This window comes from Pristiophorus japonicus, chromosome 14 (assembly GCF_044704955.1).
Source record: "Pristiophorus japonicus isolate sPriJap1 chromosome 14, sPriJap1.hap1, whole genome shotgun sequence".
Lineage (NCBI taxonomy): Eukaryota > Metazoa > Chordata > Chondrichthyes > Pristiophoridae > Pristiophorus > Pristiophorus japonicus.
The window spans coordinates 1,204,570-1,226,000 of NC_091990.1; the positions used below are offsets into that span (position 1 = coordinate 1,204,570).

Here is a 21,431-nt window from a genome sequence, read left to right on the forward strand (position 1 = left end):
CAGCCATGATCTTATTAAATGGCGGAGCAGGCTCGAGGGGCCGAATGGCCGACTCCTGCTCCTATTTCTGATGGTGTTGTGAGGCTGTTAGATGAAAGACTTGGGGACTGAAATTCGGTAACTCCCCGTTTGGGGACAGCCACCAAGGTGAGAAGTTGAAGTTCCCGCGCCTCACAGAATGTGGAGCACACTTCCTCTCGGGGCGTTAAGCATGGGAATTTTCCGGCCATCCGCGGATCACCGCATAGCGCTGGCGGGAACACAGGGCCCTCCCCTTCCGTTAAGGTGGAGGGTACGCTGCGAGCACTGCAATGGGGCGGGGGGCCACAATGGGGTGGGGTGCTGTGGCCGCAGCCCGGCACAGAAGCGTGGAGTGTTGGGCTGCGACGGAATTGTCGACACAAGTCGGCCACTGAAACAAAATGGCGGCGTGCACCTCCCCTTTAATTTTTGCCGTGCGAGCGGCGTGCGGCCCTGATTCACGACCCGTGAGGCTGGGGCGGACATTGCCCATGGCGGCCTCATGGGCCGCTCCCCAATATCCGCTCCGGGGCGAAAGTAGGTCGCTGCACACGGCAATGACATCATCATTGCCGTGCGCAGTGACCCGGGACACTCCCGGCAGGAGCGGGGCGCAGTTTCGCGGGGTGCATCAGCGGCCCCACCCCCTGAGCCAGAAATCGTTTGTGTCCCCTTAGCGCCCCCCGGGGGCACTAACCGAAGGTGCAATTTCTCCCCCGAAATGAGTAAAGAAGCTCGTTTGGAGGAGACTGGCACGATATTGCTCGCTTTGCTGTGCTTGAATTATACTTCCTTTGTTGATGAAGAAATGTCCCAGACTGTACCACCCTTCCTGTGGCGGGAATAGTGCAAGGTGGCAGGAAAAAGGGGACAAAGTGGTGACTCTGCATTTTTATTCTCAAATCTCGGAGCCACAGCATTATGATTGCTGCAACAGATTTCTGTCACAGTGTGCTGCACTGAACTGAGCTGTACAATTAGCTTTCAGCATTTCTTTGTGAATGTAATATAAAATCTCACTGCGATCTTGCTCCTCACCCACACTCATTGTCACTTCGATATGGTTTCCAGATAAGGGCTATAATGTAAACTCCGACTTAATTCATTGTGAAAATAGTTCACAGATTTTGGGAAAATCCCCTTTTTTGTTTCCCAGATGCAAGTTCTAAGTTTTTGTTATATTTAAACTGTGTGCTTATTTGCAGCAATCGTTTGCTTAAAAATGCTCATGTCAAATGAATATTTTTGGAAAAAAAGCAAATGCTAAACACATTACCCTAAAATTACAGTGTGCTAATTTTAGTGTCAAACACCTCGAAGGGCTGGATTTTCGGCTTTGCTGATTTTGGGGGCGGGAATGTTAGTGCCCGGGAACAGTTTGCACCTCAGCCACAAAATTCATCCGCTGGGCCCCGAGTGTGGGGCGTGGGCGGGGGCGGGGCCCCAAGTGTGGGGCGGGGGCGGGGCCCCGAGTGTGGGGCGGGGGCGGGGCCCCAAGTGTGGGGCGGGGCCCTGAGTGTGGGGCGGGGCACTAGGGGAGGGGTTACACACCTCTCTCAGGGCGCTAGGCCGGCTGAGCATGGGACAATCCCGAGCTAAACAGCCGGCCTCGGAGCGCCCTGAGAGAGGCCTGGAGAGAAAAAGCCTGAAAAATACCATCAAAAATGTTCCCAATAAATAGCTCCCGCCACCACAACATAAAACACATAAAATATAAAATAAAACCCAACCACACTGACCCGAGGTGGACATCACTGACCTCATTGCGGCCGCTACAGTTCGGGCCGCCCGCTTTCCCAGGCGGTCCCAGCAGGGGGCGCTGCGGGTCGGGCGGGAGGCAAAACTCGATCTGGTGTCACAACCCGTTACACACCCACTCGCCTCTCCCGGGGGGTAATGCTCTGGGCCTCGCCGATACCGGCCCCGAAAACCCCGACGGGTCACTGGGAGCTGGCCGCCCGCCCGCCCGGAAATGCTCATTGCCGCCCGTACGGGGCGCTAACAGAGGCAGCACAAGACCCAGAATCCAACCCTTAATTCCTTTGTCTAAAGCAATGGAGTCAGTAACCTGTTTAAAATAATGTAGCTGGCCATGGGATTTCAATACAACACGCCGTTTGTACCCAACATTCACACAGCATGAAGCTGGGGCCATTCTGATTTGAATTTGTGTCTTATGAAATTGATATAATTGAAATCAGCACTTGAAGGAGAGATGATGAGGTCCATGTATCAGTCCTTCCGCTCCATATTCCCCTGATTGTTAGTGATTCAAGAAAAATGGAGTCGGTGATTGTAATGTATTTGCTCCATGGGTTCTTTGCTTAAGAATTCATAGCAACACATTGTCGTTAAGAACGAGTTGGTTTATTAACAAAGGTTTAACAATCACACGACACATTACCAGTTCATCCACCAGGCTCACAACCACCTGCCCCCTCGTGGATCCCCTGAACCCAACTGGCCGGGGTTTTATTGAGTCTTGTGAACATCACGTGACTGGCTTAGCCCCTCACAACTCAACAGTTCTACAAACCGGTGAGCATCCTCATGTGTGCGTGCATTACAGTAACCTTACCATGCAGGCAAACCCAACAATCGGCCCACTGCCCCATTCAGGGGTCCACCCCGGCGATTGAGGCACCTGCCTGCAAGGATCCTCTTTCCCGTGTGAGGCAGCTCGGATCTTCATTTACAATTTTAAGGGAACCAATGGGTGGAGAGCGTGGCGTGCGTGCTCCGCCCATGTGTACAGGCGCTCCAATCAGGAAGCTGGCAGAATTCGTTTTTAAAAGAATAATAGAAAATTACAGCACGGAACAAGGCCATTTGGCCCATCGTGTCCGCGCCGACCGACCAAGAGCTACCCAGCCCAATCCCACTTTCCAGCTCTCGGTCCGTAGCCCTGTAGGTTACGACACTTCAAGTGCACATCCAAGTACTTTTTAAATGTGGTGAGGGTTTCTGCCTCTACCACCCTTTCAGGCAGTGAGTTCCAGACCCCCACCGCCCTCTGGGTGAAGACATTTCCCCTCAAATCCCCTCTAAACCTCCTCACAATTACTTTAAATCTATGCCCCCTGGTTGTTGACCCCTCTGCTAAGGGAAACAGGTCCTTCCTATCCACTCTATCCAGGCCCCTCATAATTTTATACACCTCAATTAAATCTCCCATCAGCCTCCTCTGTTCCAAGGAAAACAACCCCAGCCTATCCAATCTTTCCTCATAGCTAAAGTTCTCCTGTCCCGGCAACATCCTGGTAAATCTCCTCTGCACCCTCTCCAGTCCAAAGAGCAGGAGTGCTGCACGAAAGTACTGTGGGCCGGTGCTGGTCTGGTCTCAGCTGCCTTGGCATACTCAGCCCCCCGCCCCGCCCGCCATTCCCTCTGGGGGCCCACCCGCGGACCTCGACCAGCTGACATTCCTGAGGCCTGGAGAGCGGCGAGCACCTTTGGGCCGGCTGCTTCACATCCCCAAATTCAAAAGGGCGGAACAAGCTCGAGGGGCCGAATGGCCTACTGCTGCTCCTATTTCATATGTGTTGTGTAATGAGAGAGGATTAATTAGCAATCTCGTTGTGCGAGGCCCCTTGGGGAAGAGTGACCATAATATGGTGGAATTCTGCATTCGCATGAAGAATGAAACAGCTAATTCAGAGACCATGGTCCAGAACTTAAAGAAGGCTAACTTTGAAGGTATGAGGCGTGAATTGGCTAGGATAGATTGGTGAATGATACTTAAGGGGTTGACTGTGGATGGGCAATGGCAGACATTTAGAGACCGCATGGATGAACGACAACAATTGTACATTCCTGTCTGGCGTAAAAATAAAAAAGGGAAGGTGGCTCAACCGTGGCTATCTAGGGAAATCAGGGATAATATTAAAGCCAAGGAAGTGGCATACAAATTGGCCAGAAATAGCAGCGATCCCGGGGACTGGGAGAAATTTAGAACTCAGCAGAGAAGGACAAAGGGTTTGATTAGGGCAGGGAAAATGGAGTACGAGAAGAAGCTTGTAGGGAACATTAAGACGGATTGCAAAAGTTTCTATAGATATGTAAAGAGAAAAAGGTTAGTAAAGACAAACGTAGGTCCCCTGCAGTCAGAATCAGGGGAAGTCATAACGGGGAAAAAAGAAATGGCGGACCAATTGAACAAGTACTTTGGTTCGGTATTCACTAAGGAGGACACAAACAACCTTCCGGATATAAAAGGGGTCGGAAGGTCTAGTAAGGAGGAGGAACTGAGGGAAATCCTTATTAGTCGGGAAATTGTGTTGGGGAAATTGATGGGATTGAAGGCCGATAAATCCCCAGGGCCTGATGGACTGCATCCCAGAGTACTTAAGGAGGTAGCCTTGGAAATAGTGGATGCATTGACAGTCATTTTCCAACATTCCATTGACTCTGGATTAGTTCCTATGGAGTGGAGGGTAGCCAATGTAACCCCACTTTTTAAAAAAGGAGGGAGAGAGATAACAGGGAATTATAGACCGGTCAGCCTGACATCGGTAGTGGGTAAAATTATGGAATCAATTATTAAGGATGTCATAGCAGTGCATTTGGAAAGAGGTGACATGATAGGTCCAAATCAGCATGGATTTGTGAAAGGGAAGTCATGCTTGACAAATCTTCTGGAATTTTTTGAGGATGTTTCCAGTAGAGTGGACAAGGGAGAACCAGTTGATGTGGTATATTTAGACTTTCAGAAGGCTTTCGACAAGGTCCCACACAAGAGATTAATGTGCAAAGTTAAAGCACATGGGATTGGGGGTAGTGTGCTGACATGGATTGAGAACTGGTTGTCAGACAGGAAGCAAAGAGTAGGAGTAAATGGGGACTTTTCAGAATGGCAGGCAGTAACTAGTGGGGTACCGCAAGGTTCTGTGCTGGGGCCCCAGCTGTTTACACTGTACATTAATGATTTAGACGAGGGGATTAAATGTAGTATCTCCAAATTTGCGGATGACACTAAGTTGGGTGGCAGTGTGAGCTGCGAGGAGGATGCTATGAGGCTGCAGAGCGACTTGGATAGGTTAGGTGAGTGGGCAAATGCATGGCAGATGAAGTATAATGTGGATAAATGTGAGGTTATCCACTTTGGTGGTAAAAACAGAGAGACAGACTATTATCTGAATGGTGACAGATTAGGAAAAGGGGAGGTGCAAAGAGACCTGGGTGTCATGGTACATCAGTCATTGAAGGTTGGCATGCTGGTACAGCAGGCGGTTAAGAAAGCAAATGGCATGTTGGCCTTCATAGCGAGGGGATTTGAGTACAGGGGCAGGGAAGTGTTTCTACAGTTGTACAGGGCCTTGGTGAGGCCACACCTGGAATATTGTGTGCAGTTTTGGTCTCCTAACCTGAGGAAGGACATTCTTGCTATTGAGGGAGTGCAGCGAAGGTTCACCAGACTGATTCCCGGGATAGCGGGACTGACCTATCAAGAAAGACTGGATCAACTGGGCTTGTATTCACTGGAGTTCAGAAGAATGAGAGGGGACCTCATAGAAACGTTTAAAATTCTGACAGGTTTAGACAGGTTAGATGCAGGAAGAATGTTCCCAATGTTGGGGAAGTCCAGAACCAGGGGACACAGTCTAAGGATAAGGAGTAAGCCATTTAGGACCGAGATGAGGAGGAATTTCTTCACCCAGAGACTGGTGAACCTGTGGAATTCTCTACCACAGAAAGTTGTTGAGGCCAATTCACTAAATATATTCAAAAAGGAGTTAGATGTAGTCCTTACTACTCGGGGGATCAAGGGGTATGGCGAGAAAGCAGGAGTGGGGTACTGAAGTTGCATGTTCAGTCATGAACTAATTGAATGGCGGTGCAGGCTCGAAGGGCCGAATGGCCTACTCCTGCACCTATTTTCTATGTTTCTATGTTTCTATGTAGGACGGTGGGGGGAGGGGCCTGAAAACGGCAATGGCGAGGGGCATTGTGGCCGCGGGAACGGACTACTGGATGGTCAGCCGGGCCAAAGAGTCACAATCGAACTCCCTTGCATCAGTTCTGCTCCTGGAAAAAAAAAGGGCAGGTTAAATAAATTGAGCCAGGTATCACTTTGTTGAAAGCCGATAGTAACAGCCCGTCTCCTTTGCTTCCAGATTTCCAGATAATGGGCTGTGTGCACTGCAAGGAGAAGGGGGCAACTAAATCCCAGGCTGAAGATGGGGACGGATTCTTCAATCAAAACACGAACCCGCGGTACGGGCCGGACCCCACCAATCAGCCACAGACTGCTGTCTTCACCAGGATCCCCGACTTTAACAGCTACCACGACAGCACCAAAACCACGCTGACTCCCTTCGGCGGCTCAGTTGGATACCCCACGGGCTCGCTGCCCACCAGAAGCGGAGGGGTGCCAGGTGAGACTCCTTGCTGCTGGATTTCATTCTGCACTTCGATCCTTTCGAAATTTGGTGTTTGTTGTTTCCCTGGTTTTACGCGGCAGTGTGCGGGTGGCGTATGTGGGAAGGGTCCGGTTGCAATGCTCCGCCCAGCGTCAGGTGCGGAGGGCGGGGGCGGGGGTTCCTACCCATCAATGTTCTACATTTAAACAGTCCGTGTATCCCGCTCCCCCGTCCATTCGCACGAGCACTTTCGCTGCCACTCTGGACACGAGCCAAATTCAATACTTTTTATGCGACTCGGTGTCACATTAAAAAAAATCTCATAACACTCTTGTGAAGCATCTTGGGACATTTCACTATGTTAAAAGAGGCATATAAATACAATATGTTGTTGTTGTACGGGCTTCAAAAGGTCTGTGAAATTAAACGTTGTGTGTTCAACAGCACAAATACACATTAAGTGGTAGGATACTGAGAAGTGTGGAGGAACAAGGGACCTTGAAGTGCAGGTCCACAGATCCCTGAAGGTAGCAGGGCAGGTAGATAAGGTGGTTCAGAAGGCAGAAGAATACAAGAGCAAGGAGGTTATGCTTGAACTGTGTATAAAGCACTGGTTAGGCCACAGCTGGAGTACTGCGTGCAGTTCTGGTCACCACATTACAAGAAAGATGTGATTGCGTTGGGGAGAGTACAGAGGAGATTTACGAGGATGTTGCCTGGACGGGAGAATTTTGTCTATGAGGAAAGATTGGATAGGCTGGGGTTGTTTTCTTTGCAACAGAGGAGGCTGAGGGGAGACCTGATTGAGGTGTATAAAATTATGAGGGGCCTGGATAGAGTCGATAGGAAGGACCTGTTTCCCTTGGCAGAGGGGTCAACAACCAGGGGGCATAGATTTACAGTAATTGCGGGAGATTTTGAGAGAAAATGTTTTCACCCAGAGGGTGGTGGGGGTCTGGAACTCACTGCCTGAAAGGGTGGTAGAGGCAGAAACCCTCACCACATTTAAAAAGTACCTGGATGTGCACTTGAAGTGCTGTAACCTACAGGGCTACGGACCGAGAGCTGGAAAGTGGGATTAGGCCGGATATCCTCCCTCAACCCCGCCACCTCCTTGTTCCTTTCAGATGCTCCTTAAAACCCACCTCTTTGGTCGCGTGCTGTGATGTCTCCTTTGGCTCAGTCTGTATTTGTTGATTGCTGCTCCGTGAAACGCCTTGGGGCACTTTTCCACGTTGAAGACGCTATGTATATTCCTGTTGTTGAGGTAGAATGGCGTTGCTGGACAGTGTTAAGGCGAACGATGTGTGTTAGTTTGATAGTTTTAAATTCCAGTCATTACAGCTGAAGGGTTGGACCCTGACTCCGAGCAGAAGAGGGATTTTTTGAGACCGAGTCTATGCGGATGACAGCAAACTTCCTTTCCCCGTGTCTGCTAAATATGCATGTAGCAAATTATTTCTCAATGTAACTGGAAGATTTGGTCTGAAAGCCCACACACTCAACCTCGTCAATGGAGCTGGTTTGCACCATTGAAATGGATATCCTGTTTCTTGTATAAATCTTGTCATATTCTTTATCGGCTGTTATGTCTCCTTGTTCTTCTGGCTGGCCAAAGGGAATGTTTGAATGTTTCCAAGAAGAAGAGATGTAACTTTCTATTTTTTCCTTCTCATTTTTCTGCCAATTTGCTCCCGGCTTCTCCCCTCAATCTGTCACCTCCTTCCTGAATGTGTGCTCATGGGTTTCCCACTGTTCGTTACACAAAGAGCCCTGACAATATCCACTAGCTATTGCCCCGGGGGAGGGGGAACATCACAGCGGAATCTGATCCTGTCAGCCGTGGCTCAGGGGGCAGCACCCTCGCCTCGCGAAGGTTGTGGGTTCAAGTCCCACTCCAGAGACATGGGCATAAAAATCTAGGCTGACACTCCCAGTGCAGTGCTGAGGGAGTGCTGCACTGTCGGAGGTGCCGTCTTTCAGATGAGACGTTAAACCGAGGCCCTGTCTGCCCTTTGTGTGGAAGTAAAAGATCCCATGGCATTATTTTGAAGAAGAGCAGGGGAGTTATCCCCGGTGTCCTGGGGCCAATATTTATCCCTCAATCAACATCACTGAAACAGATTATCTGGCCATCATCAGATTGCTATGTGTGGGATCATGCTGTGCACAAATTGGCTGCTGCGTTTCCCACATTACAACAGTGACTACACTCCAAAAGTACTTCATTGGCTGTAAAGCACTTTGGGACGTCCTGTGGTCGTGATAGGCGCTATATTAATGCAAATCCTTCTTTCTTTCTCAGATCTCCCCTGCCACCTCTAGGGGCCAGCCCCGATCCTCTTCACTCCCCGCCCCCCCCCCGCCGATCCTCTCGATGGCCTGGCCCTCACCCGAACCCTCGCTCCCTCATCTGCCACAGGCCTACCCGCCCAGAGCCAGCCTCTCTATCTGGCTGGCTGCGGGTGGGATACAGAGGCTCCACATAAATATCAGGTCCTGGTGTTAAAGCTGCCCCAAAACCCCCTCTCCCCCTGCCCTCCTCCCCCGCCCCAACCCACCTTCACCATTAGAATCTTGCCCTCATCTTAACCTGTAATGTATGCACCATGTGAGTATGCTCACAGGTTTGTGGAGCTATTGCATTGGGAGTGGCTTAGCCAGTCACGTGATGTTGACAAGACTCAATAAAACCCCAGCAAGTTGGGTTCGGGGGATCCACGATGAGGCAGGTGGTTGTGAGCCTGGTGGATGAACTGGTAATGTATAGTGTGATTGTTAAACCTTTGTTAATAAATCAACTAGTTCTTAACATAGTAACATAGACAATAGGTGCAGGAGTAGGCCATTTGGCCCTTCGAGCCTGCACCACCATTCAATAAGATCATGGCTGATCATTCCCTCAGTGCCCCATCCCTGCTTTCTCTCCATAACCCTTGATCCATTTAGCCACAAGGGCCACATGTAACTCCTTTTTGAATATATCTAATGGACTGGCCTCAACAACTTTCTGTGGTAGAGAATTCCACAGGTTCACCACTCTCTGGGTGAAGAAGTTTCTCCTCATCTCGGTCCTAAATGGCTTACCCCTTATCCTTAGACTATGACCCCTGGTTCTGGACTTCCCCAACATCGGGAACATTCTTCCTGCATCTAACCTGTTCAATCCCATCAGAATTTTATATGTTTCTATGAGATCCCCTCTCATTCTTCGACATTCCAGTGAATATAAGCCTAGTCGATCCAGTCTTCTTCATATGTCAGTCCTGCCATCCCAGTAATCAGTCTGGTGAACCTTCGCTGCACTCCTTCAATAGCAAGAACGTCCTTCCTCAGATTAGGAGACCAAAACTGTACACAATACTTAAGGTGTGGTCTCACCAAGGCCCTGTACAACTGTAGTAAGACCTCCCTGCTCCTGTACTCAAATCCCCTCGTTATGAAGGCCAACATGCCATTTGCCGCCTTCACCGCCTGCTGTACCTGCATGCCAACTTTCAATGACCCAGGTCTCGTTGCACCTCCCCTTTTACTAATCTGTCACCATTCAGATAATAATCTGCCTTCCTATTTTTGCCACCAAAGTGGATAACCTCATATTTATCCACATTATACTGCATCTGCCATGCATTTGCCCACTCACCTAACCTGTCCAAGTCACCCTGCAGCCTCTTAGTATCCTCCTCACAGCTCACACTGCCACCCAGCTTAGTGTCATCTGCAAACTTGGAGATATTACACTCAATTCCTTCGTCTAAATCATTAATGTATATTGTGAATGTGTTGCTATGAATTCTTAAGCAAAGAACCCATGAACCAAATACATTACACACTCAAAAGGAGATCGGAGCAACTTTCTAACCTGATCATTACATTAGACAACAATTATGAAATTAATGATCTAGTACCTGACACCGTAATAGAATCCCTTGCATAACCATTGTCTGAATAGTATTTGTCACTTATAAACTTAGTATGTGTGCACAGAGGTATTTATACATATTTCACCTTCGCTCCTAACTCTCGGAGATTTTAACCCATTACTGTGACCGGTTGGCTTCAAATCCAAGCGTCCCTCCTCTACGCTCTGACAGTTCAACGGACCAACTGGTCTGTACTGACTGAACGGCAGTTCTCCTGAAAGCTTAACTCTTTGAGTTTTACCTGGCCTGCCAAACGCAACAATCATTGCAGAGTGTGCTTTCCCTTGGGTAGAAAAAATAATCAAGTGGCCAGTTCCCGATACCAGTGGCCACAGTGGCCACGAGCTCGAGGAATTGCACTGATCTAAACTGTTCTGCTCACCTGAATGAAAGAAAGAAAGAAAGACTTGCATTTATATAGCGCCTTTCACGACCACTGGACATCTCAAAGCACTTTACAGCCAGTGAAGTACTTTTGGAGTGTAGTCACTGTTGTAATGTGGGAAACGCGGCAGCCAATTTGCGCACAGCAAGGTCCCACACACAGCAATGTGATAATGACCAGATAATCTGTGTTTTGTTATGTTGATTGAGGGATAAATATTGGCCCCAGGACACCGGGGATAACTCCCCTGCTCTTCTTCAAAATAGTGCCATGGGATCTTTTACATCTACCTGAGAGAGCAGACAGGGTTTAATGTCTCATCTGAAAGACAGCACCTCCGACAGTGCAGCACTCCCTCAGTACTGCACTAGGAGTGTCAGCCTAGACTTTTGTGCTCGAGTCTCTGCAGGGGGACTTGAACCCACAACCTCTGACTCAGCGGCGAGGTTGCTGCCCACTGAGCCACAGCAGACACTGAAGGGAAACAGAGAGCAGAGACAGGAAGACACCAAAAGCCAGGGCCCCAATAGCAGAATCCCACCACTCTCGGATCTGTCTGACTCTTTCTTTATTTTTATTCGTTCATGGGATGTGGGTGTCGCTGACAAGGCCGCATTTATTGCTCATCTCTCGTTGACCTTGAGAAGGTGGTGGTGAGCCGCTTTCTTGAACTGGTGCAGTCCGTGTGGATTATAGTTTTTCGTGGTAGTTTTTGTACAAACTGAGTGTCTTGCTGGACCAGTTCAGGGGCAGCTAAGAATCAACCACGTTGCTGTGGGTCTGGAGTCACATATCGGCCAAACCGGGTAAGGGCGGCAGATTTCCTTCCCTAAAGAACATTAGTGAACCCGATGGGTTTTTAACGACAATCCGGTAGTTCCATGGTCACCATACTGGCACTGGCTTTTTGTTCCAGATTTATTTAATGAACTGAATTTAAATTCCCCAGCTGCCGTGGTGGGATTTGAATTTGTGTCCCCGGATCATTAGTCCAGGCCTCGGGATTACTGGCCCAGTAACATTACCACTGTGCCACCGTACCCCAAATACATTTTAATGATTTTGACTTTGCTAAGTTGGTTTACAAACGATCCCCGAAATCTTTCAAACTGGAAACAGTTTGATCTTTCAAGCCAACCTGTTTTGGGCACAAGTGAATTGGATGGTATTTCTATCTTTTCCTGACACAGTTTATTCAGCAATTGCTGTGATTGTAGGCCCAGATTCCTCTTTATTCAGCTGGGTAGGGTTATTATGATTGTTCAATCATTCACGAGCACTTAAATCCTGTTGTTTAGTGATGAGGAGTGCTCCATGCACTGACAGTCTATAACAAAGTAAATGATCAGCGATTAAAATATACTGTATTGATGGTTAAACAAAATATTTTAAGTGCAAAAGGCTCCAAAAGACCTATAATTACTGCAAAGGGCACGTTGAGAAAAGGATGTACTTGTATACATTCTCATCTTGTCCCACAAGGAAATTATTTAAAATCACAATTGAAATAGCAATCTCATTGGAGCTAATACGCTAGAAAATAGTGGAATATTTGTACATTTTATTTCATGGGGGGGAGCAAAAGTGGGCTTTAGAATATTGCATCAGAAATAGGAACAGGGCCCCTCGAGCCTGTTCCGCCTTTCAATAGGATCATGGCTGATCTGATCTTGGCCTCAACTCCACTTCCCTGCCCGCTGCCCTCAAATTAAAAAAATATATGTGTGTTTAGAAGCAAAAGGGTTCAAGACTAAATGATAATATTACAGTGATGTGGCAGCATTGTGTCAGCCATGGCTCAGTGGGCAGCACTCTCGCCTCAGAGTCAGAAGGTTGTGGGTTCGAGTCCAGGGACTTGAGCACAAAATCTAGGCTGACAGACCCAGTGCAGTGCTGAGGGAGCGCCGCACTTCACTGGGAGCCTCATCAGACAAAATGTGACACCGCGTAGGTGACCTACAGGAACGACGTAACGGAGGAGAGGCAGAGAGATTTGTGGAGGGAATTCCAGAGTTTGGGACCATGGCAGCTGAAGGTGCGGCCACTGATGGTGGAGCGAAGGAAATCGGGGGATGCTCAAGGGGCCAGAATTGGAGGAGCGCAGACATCTTGGTTTTGGCAGCACTCAAAGAAACAGAGCGGGAGAGTAGAAAGAAGTCTCCTCTTATTGGACGAACACTTGAGCAATTTACTCTACACTCAAAAACTTGTGATCAAGATTCCACAGCAGGAGCAGGAGTCGGCCATTCGGCCCCTCGAGCCTGCTCCGCCATTCAATGAGATCACGGCTGATCATCGACCTCAACTCCACTTTCCCGCCCGATCCCCATATCTCTTGATTCCCCTAGAGTCCAAAACTCTATCGACCCAGCCCTTTGGGGAACAGAATTCCAAAGATTCACCACCCTCTGAGTGAAGAAATTCCTCCTCGCCTCAGCCTTAAATGACCGACCCCTTATCCTGAGACTGTGACCCCTGGTTCGAGACTCTCCAGCCCGGGGGAAACATCCTCCCTGCATCTACCCTGTCAATCCTCCTCAGAATCTTGTATGTTTCAATGAGATCACCTCTCATTCTTCTAAACACCAAAGAGTATAGGCCACTATTATTGGGTTAGCAACAACAACAACAACAACAACTTGTATTTCTATAGCGCCTTTAACGTAGTGAAACGTCCCAAGGTGCTTCACAGGAGTGTTATGCGATAAAAATTTGACACCGAGCCACATAAGTAGAAATTACAGCAGATGACCAAAAGAGGTCGGTTTTAAGAAGCATTTAGAGAAAGAAAGAGAGGTAGAGAGGTGGAGAGGTTTAGGGAGGGAGTTCCAGAGCTTGGGGCCCAGGCAACAGAAAGCACGGCCACCGATGATGGAGCGATTATAATTAGGGATGGTCAAGAGGGCAGAATTAGAGGAGTGCAGATATCTCGGGGTTTGTGGAGCTGGAGGAAATTACAGAGATAGGGAGGGGCGAGGGCCATGGAGGGTTTGAAAATAAAGACAAGAATTTTGAATCGACGTATTGCTTAACCGGAAGCCAGTGTAGGTCAGCGATCACAGGGGGTGATGGGTGAGCGGGAATTGGTGCGAGTTAGGACACGGGCAGTGAGCACAGGGGGTGATGGGTGAGTGGGACTCGGTGCGAGTTAGGACACGGGGCAGTGAGCACAGGGGATGATGGGTGAGTGGGACTTGGTGCGAGTTAGGACATGGGGCAGTGAGCACAGGGGGTGATGGGTGAGTGGGACTGGGTGTGAGTTAGGACACGGGCAGTGAGCACAGGGGGTGATGGGTGAGCGGGACTCGATGCGAGTTAGGACACGGGGCAGTGAGCACAGGGGGTGATGGGTGAGCGGGACTTGGTGCGAGTTAGGACACGGGGCAGTGAGCACAGGGGATGATGGGTGAGTGGGACTTGGTGCGAGTTAGGACACAGGCAGTGAGCACAGGGGCTGATGGGTGAGTGGGACTTGGTGCGAGTTAGGACACGGGGCAGTGAGCACAGGGGGTGATGAGTGAGTGGGACTGGGTGCGAGTTAGGACACGGGGCAGTGAGCACAGGGGATGATGGGTGAGTGGGACTTGGTGCGAGTTAGGACACAGGCAGTGAGCACAGGGGGTGATGGGTGAGCGGGACTCGGTGCGAGTTAGGACACAGGCAGTGAGCACAGGGGCTGATGGGTGAGCGGGACTTGGTGCGAGTTAGGACACAGGCAGTGAGCACAGGGGGTGATGGGTGAGCGGGACTCGGTGCGAGTTAGGACACAGGATCAGCGAGCACAGGGGGTGATGGGTGAGCGGGACTTGGTGCGAGTTAGGACATGGGGCAGTGAGCACAGGGGGTGATGGGTGAGCGGGACTCGGTGCGAGTTAGGACACGGGGCAGTGGGCACAGGGGGTGATGGGTGAGCGGGACTCGGTGCGAGTTAGGACACAGGATCAGCGAGCACAGGGGGTGATGGGTGAGCGGGAGGTGATGAGTGAGTGCGAGGAGTTCCCCAGCACTCGAGCAACTTTCCCTCACAGAATGAGGAGGGGATAAATATTAATCAATCCACTGCCGATTTTTTTTTTCTTTCCTATTTTGTTTGAGAGTAACGTTGCCATTAACGAGCTTTGTGTTTGATTGGCACAGGGGGCGTGACCCTGTTTGTCGCGCTGTACGATTACGATGCCAGGACGGAGGATGACCTCACCTTCAGGAAAGGAGAGAAGTTCCATGTCATCAACAGCTCGTGAGTACGGCTGCCAGCGTCCGTCTCGCTTCTTGTGCGCAGTCGCCGCGCTGTCAAACCACCGATCGCAGAACCTGCATCGCATTCTGCCATTAGCATTTTTTTTTTAATTCATTCACAGGATGTGGGCGTCACTGGCAAGGCCGGCATTTATTGCCCCTCCCTAATTGCCCCTTGAGAAGGTGGTGTAACTTTGCAGTCCTTGTGGTGAAGGTGCTCCCACAGTGCTGTTATACTTTTTGCAGCAGTTTGGTACAACGGAGTGTCTCACTGGGCCATTTCAGGGGGCAGTTAAGGGGCTGCATTGCTGTGGGTTTCGAATCACCTATCGGCCAGACCGGGTAAGGGCGGCAGAGTCCCTTCCCTAAAGGACATCAGTGAACCCGATGGGTTTTTACGACAATCCGGTAGTTCGATGGTCACCATTACAGACACTGGCTTTTTATTCCGGATTTATTTAATGAACTGAGTTTAAATTCCCCGGCTGCTGTGGTGGGATTTGAACGTGGGTCTCTCGATCATTAGTCCCGGCCTCTGGACTTACCATAACCACGATGCTGCTGTACTGATCTGACTGACTACAGACCGTCAGTGAGGGAAAGGCAGTGTTCCTGGCAATTCGTCACTGTTTTGACGTTGACACCGAAACTGTGATGATTACCGGGTACAAGATTGTCGACTTGTCTTCATATTTTATTCTTACATTTTTTTAAAGTAGGATTACACGGGATATACGGCCCAGAAACAGGCCATTCGGCCCAACCAGTCCATGCCGGCGTTTATGCTCCACTCGAGCCTCCTCCCGTCTTTCCTCATCTAAATCTATCAGCATAACCCTCTATTCCCTGCTCCCCCATTGGCTTGTCCAGCCTCCCCTTAAATGCATCGATACTATTCACCTCAACCCCTCCCTGTGGCAGCGAGTTCCACATTCTCACCACTCTCTGGGTAAAGAAGTTTCTCCTGAATTCCCCATTGGATTTCTGGGTGACGATCTTATATTGATGGCCTCTAGTTATGCTCTTCCCCACAAGTGGAAATATTCTCTCTGTATCCACTCGATCAAAACCTTTCATCATTTTAAAGACCTCTATTAGGTCACCCCTCAGCCTTTTTTCAAGAGAAAAGAGACCCAGCCTGTTCATCCTTTCCTGATCTGTAAACCCTCGCACATCTGATGGGCATAAATCTGCAGAGTCTTGCTTTGTAATTCTAACACTGCAGACATTTTGTTGGATTCTCGTGTTAACTGGTTTAATTTAATCCTCAGTGAGATTTGATTTTTGATCTTTCCTAATGCCAGTGCTGTGGGTTTTATGGAACAGACTAAACCCAATGTGATTGCTGCTCCTTTCATATTTAATTGAATCTCAGTCCCGCGGAGCTCAAATATAAAAGGAGGATTCACATATGATGCTGTGCTTGTCCGCGTGTGGCCCCTGGCCTCCTGCTGGAGCAGAGCGCGAGAAACCCAGCTTAAAGGCAACAGAAAATGCCAGGAACTTGTTTTATTAGTCTCCAAATTCTAGTGCTCATTCCTCAGCTCCTGCAGCACTGTCTCGGATAAAGCCAGGTTCTCTTCCTACTTTCACATTTTCTCAGCTTTAACGATATAAACATTTAGCGATTTCACTACTTACTGAAATCGGTCAGGCTGCAGAATAAAGCAATTAAAATGTGGGCAGTTGCTGCCCCCTGGTGGCTGCATTTTGGGTTTTGACCGGGAACTAAAACTGAAAATGTAACGGCATGTGAACATAAGAACGAACGTAAGAATTAAGAGCAGGAGTAGACCATTCGGCCCCTCGAACCTGCTCCGCAATTCAATAAGATCAATAAGATCCTGACCTTGACTCCACTTCCCTGCCCACTTCCCAATCCCCAATCAGAATAATTGTCACTGGGGCTACTCTCTCGAACCTCCTAGTGGCCATTGAGACTCGGGAAGCAGGTGGCTTGGAGGTGATATGTGCTGGGGGAAGTAACCTGAGGTTGAAGTGAGAACATTTCGATGTGACCATATTTCAGTTGTAAGTTTGAAATGTTTAATTGCCAATTTTAGAAGCATTCTTAGAAAATTCATAGGATAAATTTGGTGTGACTCTCCCTTAATATAATACGATAGACATAACTGTTTTGAAGTACAACTAGTAACTGTTATAGGTGATGGGCTATCTTACACTCCCCCCCCCCCCCCCCGTTCCACCATCCACAACCACCATTGGCTCAAACGCACAGGATTCAAAATATCACAATCTTACTGTAGCACTTAATGGAAATATCCTAGACAGTCGATACCAAAACTGCACAAACCATAGCTTGCAACGCACGACGCTATTAACACACCAATCGGTCCATGACTTGTGACAAGGGCCACATGCCCCGTGAACCGCAAATCGCCACAAGTTGTTGGGCGCTGTACGGTTCACGGGGTTACCTTTGCGAAAGTGATGTACAAGCTGCACTTGTACATGATTGGCCCGTTAAACACGAGTCGGAAAGTTACATCTGGCAATTAACAGCGTAAGTACACTTTGAACAAAGTGCTAATTGTTAATGACGGCCAATCAACCTCTCTTGCCCAGAAAGTGAACAATTAAAAGTGTGGCATCTCATTCCTTCAGGTAGTGAATCGTTGTTGGAAATTTCAAAAATATCAAATTCAAAATTAAAAAAACAAATGTTCTTTTCCATTCTGTCACATTTTTCTCTCTCGATCCAATTTTTCTTTTTCCTCCCTTTCTCTACCTGATTTGACTCTAATTCACCCTCCGTCCTTCCCCGGTTACTTGCTCGACCCTTTAATCTCGGTGGTTAAGGAGATTGCCGCTGATCCCGTTGTTCACCGAGGTCCTAGATGCTCTCGCTCGTTGTGATCAGCTCGCGCTGCCGCCAACAATCTGGGCAAAAAACCTGGTGACTCACAGGGTACAGCAACAGGTCTACCTAACCGGGCATGCCGTAAGACACCTCGCTGCAGCAAATTCTGCGCCATCAAGTTCGTGTTTGTGCCGAATGAGTTGGAGCGCGTCGCTGGAACGTCACAGCTGCTTCTGCACATTCCTTTAGTCTGAGACATTGAGGCTGGTCAAATCAACCTGTGACGGTGGTTTCATGTTAAAGTGGAAAGAACCACAAATAGCTGACCAAGCTCGGAAATAGCAGAGTTACTTAAGTTTTGGAAATTCCAATTAATGACAGACTGCAGGTTTAACCCTCCATTTTTTTGTTAAGGCTGACTCTGGGCAGCACCCTCGCCTTTGAGTCAGGAGGTTGTGGGTTCAGAGACTTGAGCACAAAAATCTAGGCTGACACTCCAGTGCAGTGCTGAGGGAGTGCTGCACTGTCGGAGGTGCCGTCTTTCGGATGAGACATTAAACCGAGGCCCCGTCTGCTCTCTCAGGTGGATGTAAAAGATCCCGTGGCACTATTTTGGAGAAGAGCAGGGGAGTTATCCCCGGTGTCCTGGGGCCAATATTTATCCCTCAATCAACGTCACAAAAACAGCCCAGGCAGGTCCTGGGCACGTTGTTTGTGGCGGCGATGGGACATACCGTCAGGGAGAGGAGTGCCGGACGGGTAACACCGCCGATTGCATTACCGTCCGAGTTTCGAATCTCTCCCGACCCGTATGCCGCGCACAGAACACCGACCGGTGAAACCTCGCGATGCAACCCTGCCAGCAGCGGTACGCGGCAAAAAAGGTAAGTTTAAAATTTTGATGTTTACATTTTTTTCAGAGATTCGGTAGTTAAGCGTCTTGTAAGTGTTTTTGGAATGTTTTTTTAATATATTTTCCCCCCTCCCCAAGGCCGCTCTCGCAGCACAAACAACCCCGCACTAAAGTTGGCGACAATCACGGTTTGTGCCACGAATGCTCGTGCAATGCCTCCCTTATCCCCCGCACAGACTCTAAACTCCGAATGTTCGGACTAAAATCGGTAGCGTAGCGAAAACGGTAATTTTCACGTACCACTAATGTTTTCGTCCAAAACCCCAAAATCTCAAAACCCAGCCCACGACCGCTGACCGCGGGATCGCTGATCTTGCCTCACAAATGACCGCTGGGGTAATTCCCAGAGCCACCAGTAGATGGCAGTGCTGTACCAGTTAGTATTCTGACCATCTCAATCAGGACACTCACAATCTGTCCATCGGCATTTCATTAATTGCGAAGATCTCTCGGAACTCGAGAGTTTGTCTTCAACACTCTAAAACTCTTCAAGACTCCGACATGATCCTAACAGGTGTTGATAAAATAGGAGATAATTTTTCTAAATTAATTTTATATAATTAATACTCAAAAAATAAAACTGGCTAGATCAATCTGTTCTGAAAAGAACATTCGCTTGCCTCTATCTAGCACCTCTCCTGGCCTCAGGATATTATAAAAAGTGTTTCACTGTCTCAGCCGTGGCTCAGTGGGCAGCACTCTCGCCTTTGAGAAGGTTGTGGGTTCAAGTCCCACTCCAGGGACTTGAGCATAAAAAAATTTAGGCTGACACTCCCGGTGCAGTGCTGAGGGAGTGCTGCACTGTCAGAGGTGCCATCCTTCAGATGAGATGTTAAACCGAGGCCCCGTCTGCTCTCTCAGGTGGATGTAAAAGATCCCATGGCACTATTTTGAAGAAGAGCAGAGGAGTTATCCCCGGTGTCCTGGGGCCAATATTTATCCCTCAATCAACATCACTAAAACAGATTATCTGGTCATTATCACATTGCTGTGTGTGGGAGCTTGCTGTGCGCAAATTGGCTGCTGCATTTCCCACATTACAACAGTGACTACACTCCAAAAGTACTTCATTGGCTGTAAAGTGCTATGTGAGATCCGGTGGTCGATAAAGGCGCTATAGAAATGCAAGTCTGTCTTTCTTTTTAAAAGCAATCATTGCTAGAAATCTGTGTCGTGGTAAACAGCCGACTGCTGTAGTTACTGCAGGGTTCCACCCCTGTTGTGCACTGTGCCAGACTGATGCTTGTTAGGTTTGAGCGCGGTGGAGATAGTGTTCCGGGAATGGGAGTGCAGTACTTGCTGCATATCATCAACTCCCAATCATCCGACCAGCAGTGGCTGGGATACAGCTGCCTCTGGCTCTGTGGGCTGGATCAAGCTGTGTTCCACTTATTGCAGGGACTTAGCTGAAGCTCAAGCTGTCGGGGGCTCGAGGGCAGATTTCACGGTGCTGGGGAAGATGAAAGTGAACGGGGAGGAAATTCGGCCGCGCCTCTGTGGAGGCGTTAACCCAAGTGGGGCGGTAAACTTCGCAGCGGGAAATGGTTTGCGTTTCCAGCCGCAAAATTCACCTGCTGGGCCCCGAGTGTGGGGCGGGGGCGGGGCCCCGAGTGTGGGCGGGGGCGGGGCCCCGAGTGTGGGGCGGGGGCGGGGCCCCGAGTGTGGGGCGGGGGCGGGGCCCCGAGTGTGGGCGGGGGTGGGGCCACGAGTGTGGGGCGGGGGCGGGGCCCCGAGTGTGGGGCGGGGGCGGGGCCCCGAGTGTGGGGCGGGGCCCCGAGTGTGGGGCGGGGGCGGGGCCCTGAGTGTGGGGTGGGGGCGGGGCCCTGTGTGGGGCGGGGGCGGGGCCCCGAGTGTGGGGCGGGGCCCCGAGTGTGGGGCGGGGCCCCGAGTGTGGGGCGGGGGCGGGGCCCCGAGTGTGGGGCGGGGGCGGGGCCCCGAGTGTGGTGCGGGGGCGGGGCCCCGAGTGTGGGGCGGGGGCTGGGCCCCGAGTGTGGGGCGGGGCGGGGCCCCGAGTGTGGGTCGGGGCCCCGAGTGTGGGCGGGGCCCTGTGTGGGGCGGGGGCGGGGCCCTGAGTGTGGGGAGGAGCCCCGAGTGTGGGGCGGGGCCCTGAGTGTGGGGCGGGGCGGGGCCCCGAGTGTGGGGAGGAGCCCCGAGTGTGGGGCGGGGCCCCGAGTGTGGGGCGGGGCGGGGCCCTGAGTGTGGGGCGGGGGCGGGGCCCTGAGTGTGGGGCGGGGCCCTGAGTGTGGAGGAGGGGTTACACACCTCTCCCAGGGCACTAGGCCGGCTGAGCCTGGGACAATCCCGGGCTAAACAGCCGGCCTCAGAGCGCCCTGAGAGAGGCCTCGGGGAGATAAAACCCTAAAAAATACCCATCAAAAACACTCCCAATACATAGCCGTCGCCACCACAACATAAATCGCATAAAATATAAAATAAAACCCAACCACACTGACCCGAGGTGGACATCACTGACCTCACTGCGGCCGCTACAGCTCGGGCCGCCCGCTTTCCCAGGCGGTCCCACCAGGGGGCGCTGCAGGTCGGGCGGGAGCCGAATATCGATCCGGTGTCACAACCCGGGGCGTTGTACACCCACTCGCCTCTCCCGGGCGGTAACGCTCCGCGCCCCACCGATACCGGCCCCGAAAACCCCGCGGGGCGCTGGGAGCTCACCGCCGGCATTGCCGTCCCTCCGGGGCGCTAACAGAGGCGGCACAAGACCGAAAATCCAAACCGGTACGTTTTTTTTCATGTTTAAGAAATTGCATATGTC

At 50.3% G+C, this 21,431-nt stretch overlaps 1 protein-coding gene across 6 annotated transcripts in view; it reads left to right on the forward strand.

Annotated features, from left to right (window-relative positions):
- LOC139279671 (tyrosine-protein kinase Fyn-like) overlaps positions 1–21,431 on the forward strand; it is a 351,315-nt gene that overhangs the window by 283,304 nt on the left and 46,580 nt on the right. For all 6 annotated transcript variants that reach the window (XM_070898777.1, XM_070898778.1, XM_070898780.1 and 3 more), the window contains 2 exons: positions 6,135–6,395; positions 14,826–14,925. In XM_070898777.1, coding sequence (XP_070754878.1) covers positions 6,146–6,395; positions 14,826–14,925 — 350 coding nt within the window. In that variant the 5' untranslated portion in view covers positions 6,135–6,145. The remainder of the gene's footprint in view (positions 1–6,134; positions 6,396–14,825; positions 14,926–21,431) is intronic.